Source organism: Watersipora subatra, chromosome 3 (assembly GCF_963576615.1).
Source record: "Watersipora subatra chromosome 3, tzWatSuba1.1, whole genome shotgun sequence".
In the NCBI taxonomy this organism is placed as follows: domain Eukaryota; kingdom Metazoa; phylum Bryozoa; class Gymnolaemata; order Cheilostomatida; family Watersiporidae; genus Watersipora; species Watersipora subatra.
The window spans coordinates 64,882,134-64,908,433 of NC_088710.1; the positions used below are offsets into that span (position 1 = coordinate 64,882,134).

A 26,300-nucleotide genomic window follows, 5' to 3' on the forward strand; every position below is an offset into this window, starting at 1 on the left:
GATGTACCGTAAAATCTCTAATTGAACACCATGGCGCTCTATCTTCAATCCTTCCCATATTTTTAATTAAGAAGTATTTTTCAAACTCGCTATGATAAAATTCTGTCGATGATAAAATTCTGTCGAGTTGTTACTCGAGTGTATTTGTTTAAAGATGAACATTCACGCTTAAAATCAACAATTTGATTGGTTAAAACACTCAGATCAAGTGAATGCGCGATTATGACGTTTATGAAACGTATGAAAGTACATCATGACTATGACAAGCTGAAAACAGACTGAAGGCAGTCTATAATAACTATGTTGGCTGATGCAAGGATGATGGAAAGCTAATAAATTGGTTAGGGCATTGTACAGTAATTCCTCTAATAATTCCTCAAGTACACCACATAACAGTAGTCTATAAACTTTGCTATACCTAAGCTATATGTAAAAATGAATGGAAAATATATATATCATATATAGATTCAGACCAAAAGTACAAAAATAAATTTTTGACGGACTATCAAATACAAAATGAATGTGGTTGTAGTTTTTATGTTACTCATCCCATTAATCAATGGTAGTAGTGATAAGTTGATAGAATTAATTATCTTTATTCGAGACAACATAGAGCATATAAAAGTACATCATGACTGACAAGCTGAAAACAGACTGAAGGCAGTCTATAATAACTATGTTGGCTGATGCAAGGATGATGGAAAGCTAATAAATTGGTTAGGGCATTGTACAGTAATTCCTCTAATAATTCCTCAAGTACACCACATAACAGTAGTCTATAAACTTTGCTATACCTAAGCTATATGTAAAAATGAATGGAGTAATAATCAATGAAGATATATTTTTATTGTTGCATTATTTTATAGGCAGACTAATGGAAATGTAGGTTTGGCTATTAGTGTTGTAGATGTGGTGATAGAGTCCGTAATGTAATTTATCTGAATTTAAACTAGGTAGAGTTTATACGTAAGAGCCGAGTTTAAATATATATATATATTATTTTGACAATTTTTTTACATGTATTTTCTTTTTAATTTTGCTCATGAAGCTGTGATGTTTAGAGAAACGTCAAATACTGTTCATCAAAAATTCCTTCATGTATCTATATATTTTATAGATACATATACAGTCAAACATGGATAACTCGAACTTCACGGGACCGAGCAAAAGTGTTCGAATTATCAGAGCGTTCAAGTTATCAGAGCACTGTCACAAGTCCATGTATTTACTTATTTATTAGTAGATACATGTACATATGCAAACTATAATATAAATCAAAAGCACAAATGGCTTGTTTCAAATTAAATGCTTCTAATGTAAAGTTTAAAACGTTTTTATCAAAAAGTATAGAGATTTTTCTATCACTTGAGATTGGTTTGTTGTTTGAGGTGATGTTATTGCCAGGACGTTTTTTTAGATTGACATTGGCAAAACTTGATCGTTGTTGAAATGCTCAAAAGAAAAGACATCTTTTTCTTTTGAGCGTTTTACCCACGATCAATTTTGCCGACTTTTCTTGAAGTTTATGCAACTTCAAGAAAAAGTTACCAAAGAAAAATCTCTTACTTTACCTGGGATTCGTTAAGAGCAACACTCCGAGGCAGTTCAATTAAAAGTTTTACGAGGTTTAACGGTACATTGTATATCACTCACGCTTTTTGAATGGATACTTGTTGAATGTACACACGTATTCTGTGTTTAGGTCAAACGATGAATAGTTTTTTTAGCTAAGACAACGTATACGTTTAATAAAAAACAATTTTAAGACGTTTTAAACATTCAACATTCCGACGTTGATTCAACACGGAATCAACGTCGGAAAACTATTCGTCACGGGCTAGCCGGGTCACGCACTCAAGGATTTTCGCCACGCACATACAAAACAACATGCTGTTTTTGTTTTGTATGTGCGTGGCGAATATCCTTGTGCACGTGACCCGGCAAGCCCGTGCTATTAATCGTATAGCAGTATAAATCAAATTTGACCAAACCTTTAGAAAAGTCGTTGACAAAATTATTTTGCCGATGGTGGTAATAACAACGCTTATGAATTACGAAAATATGAGGTTTACCTCTATGGCTTTGAATAAAGTGATTTTCTAAAGCGATAACAACCGTTTCGGTAGCCGTTGGGCAAAAAAACAGTTCGAATTAACAGTGTTGAGTTCGAGTTATCTATAGCAATTTATCATTACGTGGGAACGGACCAAAGAAACTGTTCGAATTAACCATGTTTTCGAGCTATCCGTGGCCGAGTTATCCATGTTTGACTGTATATAGAAATCTTAGTGTTTGTTGTCTGCGTGTCCAGTTATAGCGGTAAAATTTTAGGAACATATCTGCTTCGCACTGGAATGGAACTCGGGAACCCCGGTTCTGCGATAGGCATATTATCTATTAGACTATGCATCCAACAGGCCATACTAATGAATAATTATGCACATACCCATTACACCAGTTAAAATATGCACGCTTAAAACGCTTGCAAAAATACTATTGGTTATTATTAGCACACTTGAAGATCAAGATCGCGAGAGAACATGGCGCATGACGTAACGATCACAAGCTAGCTTCACAGCTCTCATAGTAAAGATTTAGACAAGCTCAAGTTACTAGCTATGGGTTACTAGCTGCTGTTGCCATTGCTAATTAGTCAACTTAGCCAATGGCAACTGCAATACCTTCCACTGTTTTTAGGCTGTTTCTTATTACCCGTGCAACGCCATTAATTTACCTAGTATATATATATATAGTGTAATATTTGCTCAAATTTAGCATTTGTTGGGAAGTTTGTATGTGAAAGTATAATTATATGCTAGCATTCGGAGACGAAGTTTGCCAAGAACTAATAACACAACAACTTAAATATGTTCTTGCAATTTCGATGCATTTGTCATCATCATTTACCGTCTGGCTATCATGACTACATAGTCTATCTGTAGGTGGTCTGGTGTCCAGATGGCAGCGGTCTTGTTTTCTGTGCATTTCCTCATGGAACTCAAAAACTAGGCATGATATACTGCCCTATTAGAAAGTAAGTCCATTTTCCTCAGCTCATCGCCACTATTTTATGGTCATCGTATTTACGGATTTCTTAGTGCTGTATTCTAAAGCATTGTTTTGACATATGTCATGTTTTTTGTTTAAGTTATATTTGTTGAAGGCTTTCTGGAAATAATGTTTAGGTAGTGTTTGGTGAAGCCAGCATTTGTAGCTGATGAAGCTTTGTTTAACTACAAATGTATTTTATATTTTTAGATCCACACTTTACCATTACGACTGTCAAAGCAAAAGTCTCAGTAAGTGCTGTAGATTACATAGTATTGTAGCATGCTTTTCTGATGCATATGTTCACAATATGGTGCAAACATGGTTGAAACAACAGAGCTGTGGTTATCATGAAACACAATAGATTATCAAGGCATTCCGCTAGTTTCTAACTAACATGTATAAATCCTCTATATTAATCAATCTAAAGTTATTTTCTACATTCTACAACAGTGTCAAGTATTCGTGTACAAAATTGGCTATAGTCCAATCGCCACTTTTTATTACATCAACACAAAGCATAAAGTTTAGGAAATATAAAAATATTGGCTTCAACATACAATGGTTGTGACTTTGGAAGCCCAAATCAGAACTAAGTGAAATTTAAGTTTTAACTATATATTTAACTATATTTATATATTTATACTATTTAACTATATATTTAACTATATTTATATATTTATACTATTTAACTATATATTTAACTATATTTATATATTTATACTATTTAACTATATGTTTTTATTCTTTTACATCTCATTTTTAATTTTCATCCGGCGCTTACCTTTTTTTAGACAGCTGTGATGCTTTTAGAAATTTTATATCTTGAAGATTACTTTGGGTCCAGGGTCAAAGGTTTTCTAGAATTTCACCGTGAAGCTACAGAATGTGGTATTATTAATCTCTCTCATTTTATCGCGTAATACTCTGAAGTGGATCGTTTTGCCAGACCTTGTACACTTACGCTAATGTTTTTAGGGTCACTCGGTGGTGGTGAGTCACTATCCGTAAGGGCGCCTCGGTTCAGTCCTGATGGATCACGTCTCATTTATTTAGAATGCGATGCAGGAGGACCTCATTTCAAATGCATGAAACTTCAGATGGTGAGTGTACTATTTGCTTTCTATTTACTTACTAAACATGTTTGCATTGCTTGTATGTAGTACATTTGTTATTTGTGTTCAGATCGATTGGCCGTCTGGTGAGTCCAAGCTTGTCATGGATGTCACTAACAGTTTCAGCATTGATGCAGAATTTCTCGGCATCTATGCAATATCTCTCCATCAGGATTGCTGGCATGCCGACAGCGCCCATGTCTTCCTAACTAGCTTGTGTCGCACCAATCAGGTAACCTTTGTAATCTAAACTACCAGTACCTCCTTTATCACATACATTTTCTGCTTATAAAAGCATGCTGAATGATGGCTGTCACTCTTTTCGTTCATCAGCCTTCATAATTGACAAATCAAAAATAATTTATCTATATTCTATTCGTTAAAATGAGTGACCTCTTAATTGGACAGATTACAATTTCCATTGTAATCCCTTCTATTTGAATCACCTTCATTTGTGATTCGTTAAACATTTCTCACAGATTTGTTGTTACAAAAAAAGTGACTTAAATAAATGTTACATTGTCAAAAATGGTAAAGTGCAGTATAGATTTTACAGCCTTTTATGTTTTTGTTACAATAGAAGTTGCTTTTCCCGTACTTTTCGGACTATTAGCTGCTGCTTTTTTCTGATGTTTTGAGCCATGCTGCTTATGTAAGTGTGCGGCCATTCTGTGGTTTTGTTTTTTCACCGCTAGGGTGCATCAACCGGACTCTCCGGTTAGTGCACCTCTAGCGGTGAAAGAAAAAATGAAACAATGCCTAACGGCACTGTTCCGTTTTAAATAGCAAAGTTGCTGCCGTGTTAAAAATTACCGCCCTGAGTTCTGTGGCCTATATAAAGGTGCAGCCTATGTATTGTTTTATTATCGTTTTTTTTTAAATAAAGCAGATGCGGTTATATAAGGGAGCGGTTAATAGTCCGAAAAGTACGGTAAATACGCTAACTTTCACGCAATCACACAATTCTGTAAACGCAATTATTGAGATGTCTAAAATGTTGGTCAATATGGGGCACAAATTCATGACATTCCGCTTATTCGTCTGGCACTCTGATTAACTGAACTAACTAACTGGCCACATTAGAACACCTTTCGAAGTCTCAGAATAATCCTTCGTTTTTCCGTGACGTCATTCTATCGTTGTCTGCCATCTTTATGGACAACTTTTATCGTTAAAAACACAAAGCTTCTGCAATTAATTATTGCAAACAATGCTTTTGTTTGCAAGTTTTTTATTTTAGTATCAAAACACCGAAAAATACTATTAATCAAGAGAATCACGAGATGGCGGCTTTTTCGTGGACGAGCGCATGTGCAAACAGGGTGATGGCGTCAAAAAAAACGATGGATTGTTTTTGTATTTATTCCCTGTGCTTTGTGACAGAAAAAGCTATCAGACGAACAGCAGCTAATAATAAATATAGACACTGGTTGTTTTATTAGGAGTTGTATCCTCACGTCTATTATTTTGCTTTGTTTCTACTCTATTAGTTTATTGTGATTTTCCAAACTCGTTTTGACACAGAGTGCTCTTTTTAAGTAGTCACCACAAAGCATCTTTAGATTTTTAGTTGCTGGTATGTCTAGTGTAATAAAGCCAAGCATGTTCAGACAACTTCAACTATTCATCAGCTTGCAGATGTGGCAGAAATGTTGACTATAGTGACAGCAGTAAATTCTTTTTAGTTAAATGCGTTGAGGATGCATTACATTCATTAAATACATAACTATAACTAAGAAATTGTTGCCTTGGTCAATTATGTAAATTGGGCATGACCGGCCTTATTCTATTATTCTCTGTGACTGTGGCTGTGTTACTTATGTCTGAAATGCAGATGTCTAATAATGAAATTATGGTTTTGTTCATCACATGAGACTTTGTGATATCCAGTAGAGTTGGATCGTTGGTGGATCAACGAGGTCGGCTCTATACCTACAATATATGCATAGTGTGGTAGAATGGTAATGAGATAATGTTTTCAAATCGTTGGGATCATCGAAAGGTCACTCTTCTACTCTATACTCTAATTCTATGTATGTTAGGAGGTTTTATAAAGTTTCATACATTTTATGATTTATCCCCTACATTCTTATTTTATTTTCCTTGTAGAGTATTTATGCCATCAATGTCACCACCGGTAAAGTTAAGAGACTGTCAGATCTGCCAGGTTGCTGGACTATAGCTTCAGTTCATCCTAATTACATCCTTGCCTCTGTGTCATCAGTAAATACGACACCACGACTTGTAAGTTTTATATTTCTCCAGCTAAATTTTAGCCTTAACTATTCTGACTATCACCGCTCAACTAATCGGGTACATGACGCTTGCAAGGTACTGGGAAGTTGGCCTCAATATTAGTCACCTTGGAATTGTCTGCTCCTGTTTTGATGTCTACTATAGTATCCATTGTGATTAGTGATTTTTCGTTCTACTATATTTGATCTGTTGCTGGCCAGTGAGATCAGCAGTTTTTTTCTAGCTTGTGCTTACTGTATGACCTTGGGCTGTAGGCAATCGCTAAGCTTGACGAATCCAAATTTGATGAAAGTCCTAATTGGATATATCTGGAGGAAAGGAAAGTTATTTCTGAGGTCAAGTGGGAGGTACTGCAGCACATTCCACGCATTCCTCATCCTATTTATGGTAAGAGTAGCATAGGATGTCTCTTTGTTTATAGTATATCAATATCTTAGCACATACATTGGAAACATCATCCCATTGGCTGCTGTTCTAAAGTCATTTTATATGCCTTCGTATGGAGCATCTTCGAATCATTATCTGATACCTCTCTTGTGTAGACTGAGTTTCTACGATGAACTACAGTCACATGTACTTAGTGAATTTATACATATCACCACATTTCATTTAGGAAATCATTTAATGTGAATTTTTAAGCCTCATAGATTGCTGTCACTTATCACCAAAGTGAACATGCTAATCTTTTGATGGACAGTGAAAGAAAACCTGAAGTGATATGATGTAGGCTAAACATATTTTAGAGAACGGGGTAGAGATAGTAGGCACACTCAAAGTGTACTTTTTCCATGCGCGAAACTACATAGGAGTAGTAAATTATTTTATTATATTTACTAGTCAGGTCACAAGAAGATTACAGGTCTCTAGTTGCAGAAAAGATAAAATTGACTTTACATGTGATTTGAAAATTAGGCCAGGATAAAAATTAATAGAAATAATAATTTGAAACAAAAAGGCGTGATATTAGTATAACAGAATAGCATGAGTTAAAGCAAGTCAATTACACATAGAACTATGCTTGTAATTAGGCACAATGTAATTAGTCAGAACCAATCGCATTCGCAGTCTAATGATCGGTTTGCTATCTATCTATCTATGAGTGGAAGGGAAAATAAAGATATTAGTTAGCCATGCTGATCATGCAATCATTATGGTATCCAAAGATATTTGGCAGACATGCATTTGGCCTAACAGAAATTTAGTTGAGGGACATTGCTGAAAAAGTTTATTAACAGCCAATACTTTAAATTATATTGTAAGACCTCATTTGATGAGGTAGAGACGAAATTCAATAAAAAAGAGTAAAATTTAATCAAAGGAAATATATAGTTATTGTTAAATGCAATTTATTGTAGTTTAATGCAAAAAGAAAATTAGTAAAAAGAAGTAATTAAATATTGTGAGCAGTTGCTTTCAGAAAATCTATTTTTCCATAAAACTCTTTATTTCTCGCTAATGGACTCAAGCCTTATATTCAAGTTCTGATATTCCTTGTTTGAAGACCTCAGTGTATTTCCAGAATTGAGCATCTATTTGTAACTTCCTTGGTGACTACACAGAGAACTTCTTTTGTGCTTTCAACAATAACTGATGTTATAATATTTTTGACTACTACATGCTATCACTTCATGTATGCTGACAACATAACAGATAAAACATTCAGCGTGAAAAGCAGAGTCCATCGCACGCATTATGATATTGTACCACTCAGCTTACTTGGAAGCACGTGTTTACCATCAACGCTTCCCAAAGAAAGATCTGAGCATTAGTTATGTTATATCTGTAAGAAACATAAGGCCGTTACTATCTTCGTTTTGATATGGAATGCCCTTTGGACTTGTTCACAGGTTCTCTCATATATGAGAGCATCATCCTCCAACCGGCTGATGGCAAGTCAAAAGGATTGGTTGTTCTGCCTCATGGTAAGTCAGTTTTCCGTTTTGTCACACAGATTTAACCTCTATCTTTTAAACCTCTGCCTCCTAGCCCTCTTGCACTGAGAATATCAGTTCTGTCAATTTGTTGTTCAATCTAGATCATGTTATTCGGCACTTTTACCCTTTAGCCCACACATAGTATCAAGACAGCCAATCAATGTACAAGTATTAGTGAGACAACAAATCATTATGTAATTAGCAGCAAGACAGTTACCAACTTGTAAATAATAATGAAAGAGCCAATCAGTTTTCAAATATTAGTGAGACAGCCAATCAGTGTACTAGTAGTATCAAGACACCCAATCAGTGTACAAGTATTAGTGAGACAACCAATAATTATGTAAGTAGTAGCAAGATAGCTACCAACTTGTAAATAGTAGTGAAAGAGCCAATCAGTGTTCAATCAATTTAATCAGGACTGTCTCTCCACGCTAAATAAAAATCTGTTAAATAGAGACTAATAAACACCTCTAATAAAGTGACTGTCATTAATCATAAACAGCTTCCCTTTTTTAAGTTCAACTCTTTCGCTACCGTATTAAATTCTGAGTGAACGATTATTCTGCCCAAATTAATTCAAACGGATTTTCAAAAAACCGACATACCGCTAGTAATTAAGCAATATTTTGAGAATAAAAACAGATATCGTTTTACTGTAAAATGCTTCTTATTCAGAAAAAAATTCTCTACAAGATAGGTATAAAATTGTTTAGTAAATCTCACTCTCGCAATTTTTTTAACGTGGTGTGTTTCTTATATCTATGACGATAACGACCTGGTTTTGCTGGTTTGAAAAATAATTAAAAAAGAAATGGTTGAGCCAAAAATTTTTTCTATTGGTTGCACGTGATTGGCAACAAGGTTGTTTCGTTGGAGACAAAGTTTGATTAGTCTAGCTAATGTTTAGGCTTCGTAACGAAAAGAAAAGTGAAACCCTACTTACAAGCCGACACATCGGCTTACGGTCTGTACTTATATTACCGCGAATTGGTGGAATTGCTGAACCAAAAAATGTTCTATTGGTTGCACATGCTTGGCAACAAGGTTGTTTTATTGGAGACAAAATTTTATTAGTCTAGCTAATGTGTAGGCTTTGTAATAAGAAGAAAAGTGACACCCTATTGATAAGCCGATACATCGGCTTACGGACTGTACTCATATTACTGTGCAAGCCGATACATCGGCTTACAATAGCGAAAGAGTCAAGGAGCAGTTTTGAGAGTTGTGTGTGTTTGAGAGACATTGTAAAGGGCGTCTCAAGCATATTGCACTTTAACACTGATAGCAGCGATGGCTGCTATCATAATGATGCTCGCTGATGGATTTCAATGGACCAGAGTATGAGAGAGACATGTATTTTCGTTTATTTTTTCATTTGTAATTTTTTCCGCAAATTTTTTATGAATATTCTTTACCACGCGAAATACTGAAGCTGCGAAAGTTGAACCGTGAAGTAGCGAGGGGTTACTGTGACACGTCCAATCCAGCAAACAAGCCAATCAGAGTATAATTAGCACCGAGACAGCCAGTCACTGTTCAAATTGCAGAGAGACAGCCAATCAAAGTACAGTTATCACCGAAACAGCCAATCACTGTTCAAGTAGCAGTAAGACAGTCAGTTTAAAAGTAGCCTCTAGTATATCTTTCACATATGGGTTGTGATTGTATTTGTTTTTGCCAACTGACAGCGAAGGGTTTGTAGACATTCCGTAATGTCAAGGTCAGCTATGTATAACTAGCAGCGGGGCCAGCGATGCTCAAGATTTTTTCGTTTTCATTCAGATAATCCATGCGTTGGTGTTTAAGAGGCTGTTTTTCAGAACCAGATGGTGTTTTGAAACCAAATATATTTATTGTTAGCGACCTGGCAAAAGGTATGGAGCGTATGCACGTGATTACTAATGTAGTTTCGCAGTTCTTGTTATTTTAAAATAGAATTATCAGACTGCTGTGAGCTGACACTCCTGTCGAGTATGTTTATGAGAATGGTGCGCTTCTCTTTCTTCTGGCTTGTTTATCTTATCCTTTTCTATAAAGACAAGTTGAAATATATCCTATTTACTGTAGTTTCAATGTAGCTAAGGCCTTCGTTTGACCCGAGTTATGCAGGGTTAGCAGCTACTAATTAGCGTGACTTTGTGCAATAAAGCCTTTCTATATTCTGGTCATCACAAGATGAACATACATGTACCTATGAATGACTGGACTCCTTCAGTATAACTTACCCTGTGACCTTGTTTTACAGATATGATTTAAAGTTGTAATAAACTATTAGTGATTTCCTAACCTGCTGTTGCTATCTCATTGTTAAGTCTGTTCTATAACATTTTAATTCTCCTTTCCAGGTGGTCCACACGGTAACTACCCATCATTATACGCTCTCTACTACTGCTTCTTTGTCAAACTAGGCTTCACTCTTGCTCTTGGTGAGTTGTATTCGTCATTCCCAGGCTGAAATATGACTGCATTGTCTTCTCCTGTCTAGAATAAATTGGAGCGATACCGCTTATGAACACAGCTCTGACAACAAAGTGACAAATTGACATAAGTGTTAATTGCATTTGAGGATACCTGACAATCATGGCGGCAATATCTAGTCGCCAAAGCTATGTGAGATGGGGAGAGTCGGAGAGGTTTGTTGGTAATGCATAGGTTTGGCAATAGTGTAAGCGATAGAAATATACGCCGTAAGCGACGAAGTGAAACGTCATGAGTGAAATAAACTTAATAATTTATTTTTTTCAGCATTTTCACTTTTAATTTAAAAAACTGTAATATTGTGAGGAACTTTGGATGCTGTTTTCTGGAAATTGTATGTACTTTGCATATCAAGACAAATATTTGACAAAATTTTACATCATGTCAAAAATTTGTATTTTGAAGAGGTCCTAAATCGGGGTTTTACAGTAGGTATGTTTTTAATGATCACCCCTCAACCATTGGGCAAAAGTTAAAAAGACTATACAAGGTATCTGAATAGATGATAAATATCAGTAGTATGATATAGCGGTTCAGGGCACCTCAGAAAGCGTCCAACCTTAATGTGCTCTCTCTGCCAACAAATGAACTTCATTCAGAGCTTTTGAGATTATTACTGATTTTTCCTGTAGTAGCTCTTAACTGATACCCTCTTTCAGATGTTCTGGGCTCTGCCTTTTCTCTGATTCGGTGAGAGTTTCAGCAAGAGAAACTCCAGATAAATGCAAGGAGCAACAAAGGAAGCTTTTGTCTTGATAGCCTTGTAAATTCTTATATCTAATATTTATGCTATGTGTGTTTGGTGTTATGCACTAGCTTTGTATATTAGATTATCTGGATATGTAGATTATAGATTCATAGATCGGTGCACCAATTTGCGTGAAGGCTCAGTGTTTAGAATAGAGTTGGCAAATTAGCTAAGGAGTAATTTCATTAGGTCATGTAGTGTGGAAATAAACTCAAAGATGGTTACGAAATAATCTGACACAAGTATGGATATCAGTCTAAGATGGTCTGACAATCGTAACTGCCTTAAATTAGTGCAGAGAGGTTTGGCTTGTGCTCAATAGATAGTAATTTAAATAGCTTTAGGACTGGAGAGACTGCCTATTGCACTGACAGGACTAGTGTAAGGTTGCAATGTTCACAGTCTCTAAAATGGAACATCCATAACAACAACACTGACCACTTCGCAGAGCCTATCGCGTGTTCAAATGCTGATGCTAAACACAATGTCTGCTTCTCATATCTTCTCAGCTCTCCTCTTTTAGTTTTGGATAAGTGAGATTTCGTGTTTCTGATTGGATATGCTTGGCAGCATTTGGAAGCTCAGTTTAATAAAGCCTATACACTCGTGTTGTCGTTATTATAAGAAATTTTATATATTTACGAGTCCAAAATGATGAGACCGCAATGGAACTACCTGCCGAGTCTCGTGAGCCAACAGCTTCGCACTCTCCAAGAATAATCTCAATAGTGTTTGTCTAGAAATATAATCTACAAATTATTCTAATCCATGCTGTCGGTACATTGCCAGTTAGTTCTAAACAGTTATTTGTATGTTTGGTCCCATGTTTGATGTCTATTTGAGTTCCTCATTCAATGAGCCATTGCTTGTGTTAGCAGAAGTTCTCATACAACTGTTTCTGCATTTCAGAACTTTAGTTTCGAATAAACTTTTGCTTTAGTAAAATATGCAGAAAATCGTTATATTATAGCATTGTCTCATTACAGTCAACTACCGAGGCTCTGTAGGTTATGGTGAAGATAGCATAAACTCTCTGCTTGGAAACGTTGGAGACAACGAAATTAAGGATGTTCAGGTATGTAATGCTGACAACACGCCGTACATTAAGTGTGCCTTGATATTCAAGCCTGCTGCTTTGTCATGACTAGGGAAGACGTTTTTAATGAAGCCTGAAACACACTGAAAAAAACTAACTCATCTTACAATAGAAATTTGATCGTGCTCAGATGATAAAAAGCCATTCAGAACCATAATGGTTTTAAAAATCAAATTATCCAAAGGGAGTGCTAAAATCCTATGCAATCTATATTACAAACTGATTTAATAAATGTCAAGGACAAAAGATTAAGCTCGTGTGTGATGCTTTCATTGCATTTTGCAGAGCATTTCTTGTAAGGCTGATGATAGTATTGAAATACCTCTTACTTTGTTTTAATTCTCCTTCAGCCTTTTTAGCTCATTTAAAAACTTGTTCCAAGTCCTGTATTGTCAAATTTAACTGCTCTATTTCAATCTGCTGGTTCTTTTAGAAATTAATAGTTGAAGTTCAGAAGAAGCTTTGTTACCTACCAACTATTTGTAGCAATGCGCTGAAGAGGTCATTGAAAAGTATGGCTTAAGCAAAGACCATGTGGTTGTCAAGGGAGGATCACATGGTGGTTTCATTACATCTCACCTTATTGGTCAATATCCGGTAAGAAATTAACTAAATGGTCGATTTTCGAGTTAAAATACAGTGTACCCTCAGGATACGGTGTTGATCTGTTTCAGGATTGAAACTTCGTAAGGCGGAAAAAATCGTATATCAGGGTAATGGTATCTTAAGGGTGCACCGTAATTATTTTATTTTAAAAGGTGTTATTAAGGATAAGGACTAGATAAATTTTGTGAAAATAGGAGTGTCATTAGAGTTGAACAAATAGACAGATATAGTGGATAAAGAATTTTGAGATACCGTAAAACCTCTAATTGAACTTCACCTTTATTTGAACGCCACTATAGGAGAAAGGTTGAAAAATAGAGTGACACCCTTTAATTGAACGCCACCTCCATTTGACCACCCCCATGACATTATTTGATCTTTATGAACCCATAATAGCAAGTGATCAGTAAAAAAGTCTTCTCAAAATCATACTAGTGATGGCCTGGCTACATCAATAACAATTGATTTTTTTCATTTCAGCTCGCATCAAAATCAGTTTTTCAACTTCAAAGCTTCAGTTTTTCCGTTAAAACTTTTAAAGCAACACTATAGAAATAATTAAAAGTTGTATCAGGCTAATTATAGTTCCTCGTTTAATGCGGTTTTGATAGTTCAACATACAATGTATATGGAAAAAGGTTTATATTTACAATGGTATATGAACGACTAGTTTTAAGCTAAAAGTTGTGCTTAGCGCCCATGCGGCTAAAAGTTTATCATTATTGCGAAATTCTATGCGTAAAAGCTTTGCTCTGCTCTAAAAATTGTTTGGACGCTAATATTAACTAGTTCAGCAGTGCAGAAGGAGATTTCAGATCAGGAGACAGTTTGGAAGGTATTAAACAGCCAGAAGATGTTCATTCCATTGAAAACAACAATCAGAACGCAGCTGGCAGAGCAAACAACGCAAATGTTTTTGTTTCAAAAATGTTTAATTTTTGTTTTTGCATGTATTATACATTTAACTATGGTTCTTTTATAGTTCATGTATTATAAAGTATGGTTTGTTTATGTCACTTGTTGAATATATATTTGTAGCATTTGATAGTTTACTATTATTATATAACTTATAAATTGGCAGATTTGTAGCATATCATTTAATAGCATCAATTGATGGTTCATTGCAGTTATCTTAACGCGGCTTACAATGGTTCGACGCTCATAACTCCTCTTCTATTGCACATAACATGCCAGCTTTGGCTGTAAACTGTAGCAAACATATCAATGAGTGCAGTGAGCTTTTAAGCAACCTTGTTAAATAAAATTATAAATTAAAAAATTCTTTCAAATGTAGAATGAAATGAGAAAATTGAAAGCGCCAACAAATTGCAAAGCAGGGCACAGGGTTAATTGCAAGCAATTGGTAGAGATATTTCTTGGCTTCCCAATGCATATTTATTTAAAGATCTTTGAAAGGTTTGGAGGTAATTTAGCAGATTTGTTGCATCTAAAAGATTAATGTCGCTTCGCCCAAAGGCGAATGCTAAATATTGATGACATTCGTTTCACCCGTAAAAAGGTTAAAATTATCTTTCAAAATTCTGACAAGCTATTTGAAAAATACAAGGCCACCGTCTATTTGAACACCGCATTTATTTGACCGCCACTATAGGGGAAGGGTTGAAAAATAGAGCGCCATGGCTTTCAACTAGAGATTTTACGGTATCCCTCGATGAAATGATGAAGAATAAAATGATGAATAAATAGAGGTAGCGATAAGGATATGAAGTTTGTCTGACGATGCGGGATTTTAATTAAAATAATTTAGTTATATCGATTAGTTTTTAGGGTTCATATTTTTTATAAATTCAGTTTGGCTGCATTAGTAAGGCCAATGGTCGGACAATAAAAGTTGCTTTTCGTTTTTAAAATGCGCCATGATAGTGTAAACAGACCTATACAGAGTACCTATACCAGTAGTAGAATTTGTGCTTTGACATAATCCGTTGGAAATAAAGGAACATTTCCTTCTTGACAGGATTTCTATAAAGCAGCTGTTGTGGCTTGTGGTGTAACTAACATAGCCAGCATGGTTGGCTTAACTGATATCCCTGATTGGTGAGTTACCTTTTTATTATTGCTATTGCTCTCATTGCTTACCTTCAACTTATTATCATTTTGTTTGGTATAAATGTAACTTATGCTATCTCAGTTATTAGTATATAAATACATGCATATGCTACACTAATGATCATGAGTGTTTCATAAAAGGATTTATGCACTCGGGGAATTGTGTGAAGTTAGTAAGACTCTGTTAATGTGAATCTTGTTCAAGCTTATATTGCAAACTTATATTGCAAACTTCAGCCAAGTTCGTTGAACTTATTAGATCCTAAGATCTTTGCTCTAGAGTTTTTACCTGTTGTTAATATTTAGAACACGGGCATTGTTCGATGCATCTGCTGTTTTAGCGAATTTAGGAAACTGAACTTTCAATACAATCAATATAGCACAACAAAATAATGTCTGTGTTTTGCTAAGCAATCAGTTGCAGCTAAAAATTCTCTGTAACTTACAATGGCAGATAAAAGTTGCTTTTAATTGGTTAATTATCAGTTGAGGCTGGTTCATACTATATCGTCGTATCTCGGCATTGATGCCACGATACTTTGGTGATCGTCAATAATAACGATGTTCCGCGTTTGCATCAACAAATGGTCCGGGACAGTGTTCTCATTTTTCTTGAAGGAACCTCCTCGTTTTCCACGCTCAAACAAATACTAGTTCCACAACAACTATCATAAATGGAAATTAATAAATCGCGCTATCCGCGACCGCGCTATCACCGAAATGGTGCACACTGCAGGCTATCATCAATTATCAACGAAATATCAGGAATTTTTGACAGCTGCAAATTTTCTGCCGTAGTCGCGTTGCTTCGTCGATGCTATCAGTTTACGGTGCGCATAGTCAACGGTGAACGCCGAAAGGACAACTCCTACATACGGCGATATAGTGTAAACCAGTCTTTAAAAGACTTTTTTAACTTGTGAGTTTTTGAATTTACGTAACCAAGTTTTGACTAGCCTAAGATCCTTTAAAAAATTGACAAAATCTTCATTCATCTTTGAATATATTAGCTGTTGTAAAATTCTTGACATGACTTGACAGGTGTAAAGTGGAAGTAGGCTGTGAGTCAGCATCCCTCAGTGCACCGCAGACAACCGAAGTGCTTGCCTTGATGTATTCCAAATCACCCATCGTGTATGCAGACAAGGTGCGCACCCCCACTTTGATTCTAGTGGGCCAGAAAGATAAGAGAGTGCCTCCCTCGCAGAGCATTGAATATCACAAGGCTTTAAAAGCTAATGGAGTGACTACGAGGTATGGTATTCAGCTCTCACTACTCATCTAAGCATAGCCATATTAATGTTTACTCACGAGAAAAATACCTAAATTATTTTTGTTGGTATTAGTTTTTTTTCTGATGTTGCTGACTTGAGACCTGGCTACACACTGACAAAATGCATCTCCATTGCGTAGTGTAGATCTTTGTTGTGGCTACACACAACGACCCTACCGAACGATGCATAACAGATAGATTGACCCATGAGCATTGGCCTTATTCATGCGAAGACCGTAACGTCCTTGCCGAACTTTCCAGTGTCACTAGTGAATTGTCCTCAGGAAGTTTGTATTGTACCGTTGATTATCGATGATTTGTGATCGCAATAGCATTTGTGCAACTACATGTGTTTGTATTGCTCAAGAAAAAATGCTACATGTTAACAACAAAAACAGTAAAGTACAAAAATACTCAGGTTTATGACATACTTTAAACTTCAAAAACGATTTCAACATACATGCATTTAATTACCAGAAGAATCATTTGAAATATCTTATGAAATGATAAAATTAGAAATGGCACTGGAAGAATAAATAAACACCATTAAATTCTTTAGATTGCTGATAGTAAAATGGAATATAATGAATATACAACAAACAGCTAGAAGATATTTGCATAGCCCCAATAAACTCACCAATATCACCACACAAGCCGGTACAGCTACGTAATTGGATAGACTGAATAAATATTTTTGTTGAGGTTGAATATTTTTGTTTTGTAAATAATATGAATGTAATGTGCTATTATCTAATATAATGGGGTAGGAATTCACTTGTCAGCAGAAATATTTTTAGTTTTTAAAAATAAACGACAGTAATTCAATCATGTCTTTATGCAATTCAACTGTGCCTTTTTGCATTTTTGGCATCGATTGGTACATTTGTAGGGCTGTTCATCAATTTTAAATGTAGAAAAATTGATTAGGCAAGCTGTCTGGGTGTAGAAATATTGTCACGCGTGAAGTAGACAAGAGCCATTTTTTATTGTATTGACAACTAGCCATTGCATCATTGTAATACATAGCTTCAGGTGTTCAACTTCCTGTTTAGTTGCTAACACGCTGTGTTTGTTTTTATCGGCTCTTCAACGTTATTCATTAAGTTGGTAGCTGTGTTCTGTTTTGTTTCCTGGATGTTCTTGCATAAGATGAGTAGCTTTACTACATTATTGCTTAAAAAAACTTAAAGGTTGACTTGCAACAAAATTCACATTACCGTCATTTGATATGAAAAGATTCACCATGTCTTACTCTGTTGTGTTGTAAGTGCCAAATATGTGGAAAGGCGATTACAAGCTCTTAAAAACTCAAAAACGAACAGAAAATTGCAGCCACACGAGACTGCCGTAGTTTGGATTCCCTTTCCAAAACGTCTCAAATGTGATGTAGTTGTGAGAGATGGTTTCTGTTTACACTTTCTTGCAACCTTATTCGTCGAAATATTTTCACAAATATACTTCACGCATTCAATAAAACTATGTCTATTGTTTTTAAGCGTCTGTTTTGTTGTCATCATAATGCTTTCACTTTTAGCAGTGATATCTTATAACTTACCATAAAAATTTGTTTAATTTTTTATCCTTAGCTTGAAGGAGTACATATCATTGTCTGATAATCATGATGAGCCTGTTGGTCACTTGTGATAATCGAAAAGTGCTGCAAAAATTATTTGCAAAGTATTGGGTCACATGATCAGATTACGACTTGCCGATTAGACCAGGCCGAAACAAAACTGTAAAGTAGCAAGTATCTATATTTGATATGGGGGTCTTCGGTAAAACCCGAAATGTTTGTCATTAACTAGTACTACGATAAGTTTTATATTGAGCTTTGTATTGGCCTTTCAATTCACGTGAGAACATACGTGACAAGACAATAACCAAATTTCGTGGCTACGTCATCGAAATAAAGAGATTCCAATCTACGGCGGCTTTTCATTTTTGAGCTTTTAAAAGCTTGTAATCACATTTCCACATACTTGGCACTTACAACACAACAGAGTAAGACAGGGTGAATCTTTTGATACCAAATAACTGTAATGCGAATTTTGTTGCAAGTCAACCTTTAATGGTCGAGTCCATTAGGTTGAAAAAAAATATTTTTAAAAAATGTGACAAAAAACCAGCAAAAAATTTCTAACTCATTTTGGTTGGTCCCAAACAATGGCTAATTTGGTGTACTTTTACAATCATAAATCGTGTTTGCAAACCCATCAGCGCATAAACACAATTGATTAACCTTTTAAGCAATCCATTTATGATTACAATGAATGCCCACAATTGTCTTCTAATAATTTAGTTGATGGCAAAGCAGCCCGAATTATCTAATATAAAACTTACTTCTGTCTGTCCACCAAATTCTAAGATTTGTGTAGATTTTTATACTAGCACATATTCCGTAACTGCATGATTTAAGGTTGTTTTGATGGATATATTGCGTTTTTGAATATCTTTCGTGAATATTGTGATAAAATGTAACCGAAGAATGTAACTACACCATTAATATTATATGCGTATAACATATATGTATATCAACACCAAAATGATGGTTGCGTATTGTTCGCATTATAATTTGGATTGAATAGTATTAAAATGTATACTCGCTATTGCTGATACATGAATGAATTTGAGAACTACTATCTCTATACAATTGGTTGTTTTTTTAGCTTGCATCTATTCCCTGAAAGCAACCACTGCCAGGATAGTGTCGAGGTAGAGTCGGAGGCAATGGTCAACATTTATCTCTGGTTCATCAATCACCTTATGGCTTAGCTACTAGCCTTACTGTCATCAACACAAACTGGAATGCTTGAATGCTTTGTTGGACACTTGTCAATAATTTATCCATAGGTTTCAATCACTCACCAAAGGAGCTTGCTGCTTCCATAGTCGACATAAACAGATATGAACCTTGCACTCATCATTAGAAGCAAGTTACATATGATTTACTCATGTGCAAGTCTAATCAATAACCTACTAAGTCAATTCTTTGTAAATATGTTTTTTCTCATTTCATTTTAGTCATTTCTATAACAAGGTTGGGTTGGTAATGAAATGAAACACATACATTCTGCAATAAATATTGTCATGCCGTATGCCAGCCAGTTTTACCACAGGAGTAATTATACTTGCATAATGTTCTACAAGATAACTCTCAAGGTAGCGCCTTGCCTGTCTACACATTACTAGAAATATATTCCCCATGAAACTGCAAATGATTGAACTGCGACCCAAATATTAGAATGTTTCGTACTGCATTAATGATGGAGCTAGACATAGCACAAGCATTTCCCCCAAGAACTTGTTTGGTACCAGATATAATGAGCAAAGAACATATGTTGAAGCTTGGTATCTTTTGTCTTCACTAGTGTGGCTGCTCACCAGCTGGACAGGACATAATTGCTCACAGGTTATTAACACATTCAAATTCACATGTTGGAAGACTTACGATGCCAATCCGTAAAAGTATTTTCTTGTAAAAATTGAGACATTCACAGCGTGAATAAATCTAACATCACCTAGTATTACACGGCTGAAAATATGCGATGCTCTGTCATACTATTTAGCATGCCTTCAATTTAGAAACTTACATTCGTACGCATACTGCAAAGGCAACCAAGACTTAACTGACTTGCGTTTAAAAGGTTTCATTTAATTATAAGAAATGTAACTTGCTGTAGATTGCACACTGTTTAGATACATTGTGCAAATCACCTTTGAAGTCAAAAAGGAATGCTAAACGATTTTATAAAATTTCTACATAACTATTGACCAAAGAGTTAATTGAATAATTTGTATCTCCATACAGTATTTGCATATCCATATTTGCCATCTAGAATAAAAACGACCATTTAGCCTCTTCCACCGTGTCAATTTTGCCATGGAAAGTTGATGTGCTCACGCTAACAATAGGAAAGCAACTGTATAACTTGTTACACTCATACAAAAATAATACGATCTTTTGATTTGGCTTTGCTAAATGCAGTGGTTATAGCATTAAAAACAGAGCTTGGATTTTGAGCGGCATCAATAGTTGTAAGAATGCCTTGCTGAGAATAATAGTTGACAAGTGGATTGGTTGACTTGTGATAAGAAGCTAGCCTCCTCTTCAATGCCTCAGCATTATCATCTGACCTCCGCATGAGAGGCTCACCAGTAATCTAAATATTAAACAAATGATGGGAGCGTTGTGAAATGCTAATACTAATATTAGCCTCGGTGACAGTAACTGAGTGAAAACAGCTGCGAGGATGCGGTCTTTCCTCTCATCAGCCTGATGAGAGGAAAGACCCGTATCCTTGAAGCTGACAGTAGCCGAAAGCTTGCTACAAACTATTCTTCAAAGTATTTATATATATATATATATCAAACTTTATTGGCAGTTGAAGCATAAATCAAGTATTTTTAGTGTTATATTCCAATAATTTTAAACCACCTTATATTTTGAATTCGTGTCTTAGTATTTTATAGCCACTCCGGTTGTACTACAAATGGCACCATACACTTTCAATGCGTTACAGATTTCATAGTAAAACCTGTTTTCTAACAATCAGCTAACCAATCAAAGCAAAGTAGCAGGGCTAAATATCGAATGCTCCAAATACACTTGCATGCACTAGAGCCAGTATCACAGCCTGCTGATTCGTCAGTGAATTTTTTATATTTTAACAAGCATCCACTTTTAGACTGAGAACTTTAGTTGTAAAAAGGCATGAACTGAATCTACAGCGATAAATACTAACACATGCATATCAAAAACGTTATGTATATTATGGAGCTAAAGACCAACGTTTGAATGGTAAGATAAGACAAGAAGGGTATGTATAATCCGCCAGCCAAGACAATAATAAATACATATTACTGTTGGACCCTCAGTTCCAGTCCTTGACATCGGTGAGTCTCTCTAGCTACTCTCAATAAATATGAGTACCGTGGCAACCTGGACCCTTAAATGCTATGAATCATAAGTTCCAGATGCTTGAAATTAAAGTTTAATTGACAACACAAAATACAATTGGATTTACTGCAATAGATATTACAGATTAGGGTTTAATAGCATATTTGTGTACTTTCAATCAATCATCGGGTTTTATCAACATTTTCAGGTCATGAAATGGACAGAAAGATTCGCGAGCTTTGCAAAATATCGACTAAGAGCAGCTGTGATTCTATATAATTATATTAGCTTGGTTTGTTTTTTGAACTAGATTATCTAAAAATTATCCATTCAAATTCCATATTGAAGTAAGTTTTAAACAGATGACTTCCTAAAATAGGTAATGTTTATAAAGAATTTTCGAAATTTCCAATGTGTGTGGAGGAAAGATTTTATGCTAGCGCACTCAAACGATTATTCGTGCTAGTTGATTAGTCTAATTCTATAACCACCACTCGAAAATTAATGCAAGACTATAAATATGGCGCAGACTTTTTCGGTATTTGTGTAATCTGCTTCGACTTGCGTTATAACTTATAATTATCTAGTGCGTTGAGTAACCATAACGATGGAGTGTGGCGACTACATGGAAAAAATGGGTTAGAATGGTGGCCAGCAAAAGGGCTTTTGTCTCGCGTTCACTCATTGGCTAATTGTTGACGTAGTAATTCGTATGACTGACAGGTCTTTCAGACTTTATGTCACAGCTTGGAGTTTGCATCGCGAGTATTTTTTTGTCTCGAAAACTTTTTTATTCTTCTAACAAACAAGCATTGTTGAAACGTGAATTATCATTTTCATATGGCAATAAATAGATGTTATTTTAAAATGTTGTCAGTTAACCTTCAGCTCCTCATGTAGGAAAAGCTTAAGAGCGTACTTACATCATCAGTCATTGGCTTCTTGGGAGGATTGAACTCCTCATGATATGACCTGCCGCTAGACTGATGGATGAGCCGTCCAGTAATTCGACTCACCAGCAGTGAGTCATCTATCTTAAACTCTATTACAGAGTCCAATGGTGTTTTTCTTTTGACTAGAAGCTCATCCAACTACAATTGGTAAAATACTTCAATAAAACGGCATGATAAATTAGAGTTTGATAAACTCGCCCCCACATGATTTGAAAGAAATGACAGAACATAATTCGTAATTACTTATATTTCTATGTTTATAAGCTGTGTATGATACGTACTGCCATGTACGTGCAGGATGTAACAATGTTTTGATACATTGCGAAATACTCGTTATGAACCATGTAACAAAAAACAAACATGAGAATCCCTTACACTGGATGGCCATATTTCTGCCAGTTTTACACTGGTGGCCTATAGCAACTTTATACTGGGTAGTAATTGTCATGCTAATTTACACTCATTAGCCCTTACCACTGTAATTTTCCCTTGCTTCACCATTGTTATTCTATCATATTGGTATGTCACAAACGCATAACACACCGGTAACCGATGGTAACACCAATGCCTTGAAGGGCACAAACAGCAATATCAACATGCTGGTTATTTGAATTCACGATTAAAATCTAGCACATCTGACCTGAAGTGCTGGTTTACATAGCTTTCTCTCCCCCACTGCTTACCAGATACAGGACGGCTGTTCATAACAAAGAGCATGGCAATATGGCTGTGCCATATATGCAGAGCCGGTTGAGCAATCTGCATTATTATAGGCTGTGAAACATTTTGATGTAGTTGTAATATCCAATTTTTATAATTATATTATAATTACCCTGGTGAGAAAAATGGATTCAATTACACATCAAGGCGTTGTAAAATATTACCCTTTCCGCTTGAACCTGGGTGCGTGGAAAACCATCTAACAAGAATCCATTTTGACATTCTGGCTTGTTGAGATTTTGGTCAATCATCTCAACAACTAGGGCATCAGTCACCAACTGTCCGGCATCCATAACACCTTTCACCTTTTTGCCCAACTCCGAACCAGATTTGACAACAGCTCTCAGCATGTCACCTGTACTAAGGTGACACACACAGTATTTTTCTTGTAGCAATGGCGCCTACAACAAATTGACAGCCATGGCAACAGTTAATTATGATGCCTTATGAAATGAATTCATAGATTCCACATATAATGAGACACAAAATTAACCCTTTGCTTGTAGCTGTTTTGACAGTAATAGATTAGCTGTACTGTGAATGATGTGAAGATTACGAAATTAATTACTTTTCAAGTTATATATCTATTATATTTACAATGTTATTACTTTTGGTGTTCTTTGTGCTACAGCTGGAAATTTTACATGCACATTCATATGCATTCGACGCGGTATACGTCAAGTATCAACGCTAAATAGTAAATATTAGTACTGCTTGGTAACCGCACAAAACCTTAGCCATAACTGTGGCTGATATTAGGGTAAGGAGTGATGAACATGCTTTTCGATTCCTATATAATATCCTGCAATTTCGTATACCTAGATTACCTTTAACAAATTATACATGTGCAATGTCTTTCCAGGCAAATCAAACAAGCCATTTACAAGATCATTTAGATGAATAGACCAAGCTAGTATGAACCTTGTCAAGCTATAAGGAATCATCTCAACAAGTATCAATTAAATATAGTTCAGCTACATTATTAATATAACTTTACCGTAAATCTATTTTAAATAAAGCATAGCTAATGACCACTAGTGTTTGGAAAAATACTTTGTTATTTGGTAACTAGATTTAGCAGCAATGGTATAGCAAGTAAGAATATTGCAAATGGAGGTGATGATCATGCAAGACCAGCAAGTTACCTGTTGACGAGAGTGTAAAACTTTTTTAGAACTTTGGCCAAGTGATACCCTCTAGCTTCAGGTCTATTGCAGCAAAGTAAAGTAAAATTGGAAATAAGCAAACAGAAAGTGTTTATATGAGTATCTTCAGACATAAAATATATTTCCATTACCAAACAACAAAAAAGTTTATTAATGGCTACACTAAATCTACAATGATTACGTGACACTATCATTCCAATTGTAGATTTGCCTACCATTGTTAAAGTTTATGAAGACATGCAAATAAGGAAATTACGCGTTGTCATAAACGATTCAAACAAAATTAATCAAGAGTACACTAAGCTAATTTGTATTTTCTGTTGCTAATGAGAATCATTTGTAATATATTTTAGTTCTTTACCCTACCCTATTAATTTATTATTATCAACAGTCAAAAATTATTGGATATTTTTGCACGCATTGGAAATGTTCTACAATGAGGCCACAGACAGAACAGATGAGCTGGATCTAAGTTCTGCATCATATGTCCTTGAGTATACATCTCGAATGTATATGGTTCCAAGATTCAACCGAGTTGAGCGTATGTCACGTATGTCGCTTGATGGTATGTTTAGGCACACAATCTTTATTGGCAGATGTCACTTTGGTCATTCGATTCAATCTACCTCAAGTTCTGATATTAGCTGTTTCCTAAATATGTTGCTTTTCAGTGCAAAAAATTGCTTAGCAGTAAGACTCAGGACATTTCACTATTTATATTTGTCATATCATCAGCACGGCCGTATCTGACCGGCTACGTTCGAGCCGGCATAGCATTGGTTTTTGCACTCATCATGGAGACATTATGTGAATGTTGGGAATTGCACCTAGGCCTTAATGATCACCATGCATACGCCCTATTAACTGCGCTATATGGTCTGTATGCAACTGCACTATCTGTTATATATCTACTCCCAACGTATATAATTATCTAAAGGATAATTACTTAAAAGTAAAGCTAATAAAGAGTGCTAGACATATGTGTGGAGCTAAATCTATAATTAGTTAGAAGAGTTTTGATTAGTTTAAAACTGTCATCTACTGTCAGTTTTGAAGATGTAGTCTATCCTCTCATCAGGCTGAACTCTTACAATCTGATAAGAATATAAACTACATTCTTCAAACTAATTTTTTATAAATCTCTCTGTGATTATCTGTGATGAATATAATTTATAAACAACTTATGATTTTTAAATTATTATAGCTATTTTACACTTATAATGATACATAATCAAAAGCCTTCGGATTACAGGCTGAAGCTTTGTAATTTTCGTGACGTTATGCTGAATGATGCGGAGCAATGTGTTTAGCTGAAACAACGAACCGACATTTTACTCTTGAAACGCAAACTCCACGGACAACAGGGTATCTATATGCTTTCCAAAACTAGATACAGCTAACCAATATCAACAAAGCTAATCAATAGAGCAAATTAGCTAATAAAAAACCATCGCCTACCATTCAGAACATGAGGTGTTGTGTGTGATGAAACTTGATACATCCATCTTACCTCAGATCTTACCTCAGGTAATTTAGAACACTCTAAATTAACCCCATAACTATATCCCCTGACACATATAGTGTTTTAAAACTCAAATGTTTAAAAAAAATTTAATTTCACATCCTACCTGTGTTCCTTTACCTGCACCAGGAGGACCTAGTAATATTGCATTAATCCCATGGTTTGGTTTCGATCCTGTAGGAGCCATTTTTGCAGCCAAACGAACGTGTGATGCGGTAATATCACTTTTATTGGAGCGGGAGACAAAATTCTGCATATCCCGGTATGTATTGCGTGTTATTGCAACATTTTTTTGTATTATAAGCTTAAATTTTTTATTTATTAAATTAATCAAATTTTTAGTTAATTGTAAAATTAAACGAATTTGTTCTGTTCGTCGTTGTTATGCAATTTACCATTTTTTAAAATGTCTGCT

General features: G+C 35.3%; 2 protein-coding genes across 2 annotated transcripts in view; one reads left to right on the forward strand and one right to left on the reverse strand.

Moving 5' to 3' along the window:
* Positions 1 to 19,722, forward strand: part of LOC137391968 (acylamino-acid-releasing enzyme-like) — a 34,293-nt gene extending 14,571 nt beyond the window's left edge. Inside the window, exons 7-19 of the mRNA XM_068078546.1 lie at positions 2,943 to 3,034; positions 3,259 to 3,299; positions 4,027 to 4,151; positions 4,234 to 4,395; positions 6,273 to 6,407; positions 6,674 to 6,806; positions 8,267 to 8,341; positions 10,702 to 10,782; positions 12,569 to 12,657; positions 13,165 to 13,275; positions 15,263 to 15,342; positions 16,396 to 16,608; positions 19,294 to 19,722. Coding sequence (XP_067934647.1) covers positions 2,943 to 3,034; positions 3,259 to 3,299; positions 4,027 to 4,151; positions 4,234 to 4,395; positions 6,273 to 6,407; positions 6,674 to 6,806; positions 8,267 to 8,341; positions 10,702 to 10,782; positions 12,569 to 12,657; positions 13,165 to 13,275; positions 15,263 to 15,342; positions 16,396 to 16,608; positions 19,294 to 19,399 — 1,443 coding nt within the window. The 3' untranslated portion in view covers positions 19,400 to 19,722. The remainder of the gene's footprint in view (positions 1 to 2,942; positions 3,035 to 3,258; positions 3,300 to 4,026; positions 4,152 to 4,233; positions 4,396 to 6,272; positions 6,408 to 6,673; positions 6,807 to 8,266; positions 8,342 to 10,701; positions 10,783 to 12,568; positions 12,658 to 13,164; positions 13,276 to 15,262; positions 15,343 to 16,395; positions 16,609 to 19,293) is intronic.
* Positions 19,723 to 20,258: 536 nt separating this feature from the next.
* LOC137391969 (adenylate kinase-like) lies at positions 20,259 to 26,100 on the reverse strand. The gene is made up of 4 exons (XM_068078547.1): positions 25,992 to 26,100; positions 23,362 to 23,598; positions 22,448 to 22,615; positions 20,259 to 20,787 (listed from the first exon to the last, which is right to left on the reverse strand). The coding sequence occupies exons 1-4, from the start codon at positions 26,070 to 26,072 to the stop codon at positions 20,566 to 20,568; spliced, it is 708 nt and encodes a 235-aa protein (XP_067934648.1). The 5' UTR covers positions 26,073 to 26,100; the 3' UTR covers positions 20,259 to 20,565.
* Between the last annotated feature and the right edge of the window lie 200 nt (positions 26,101 to 26,300).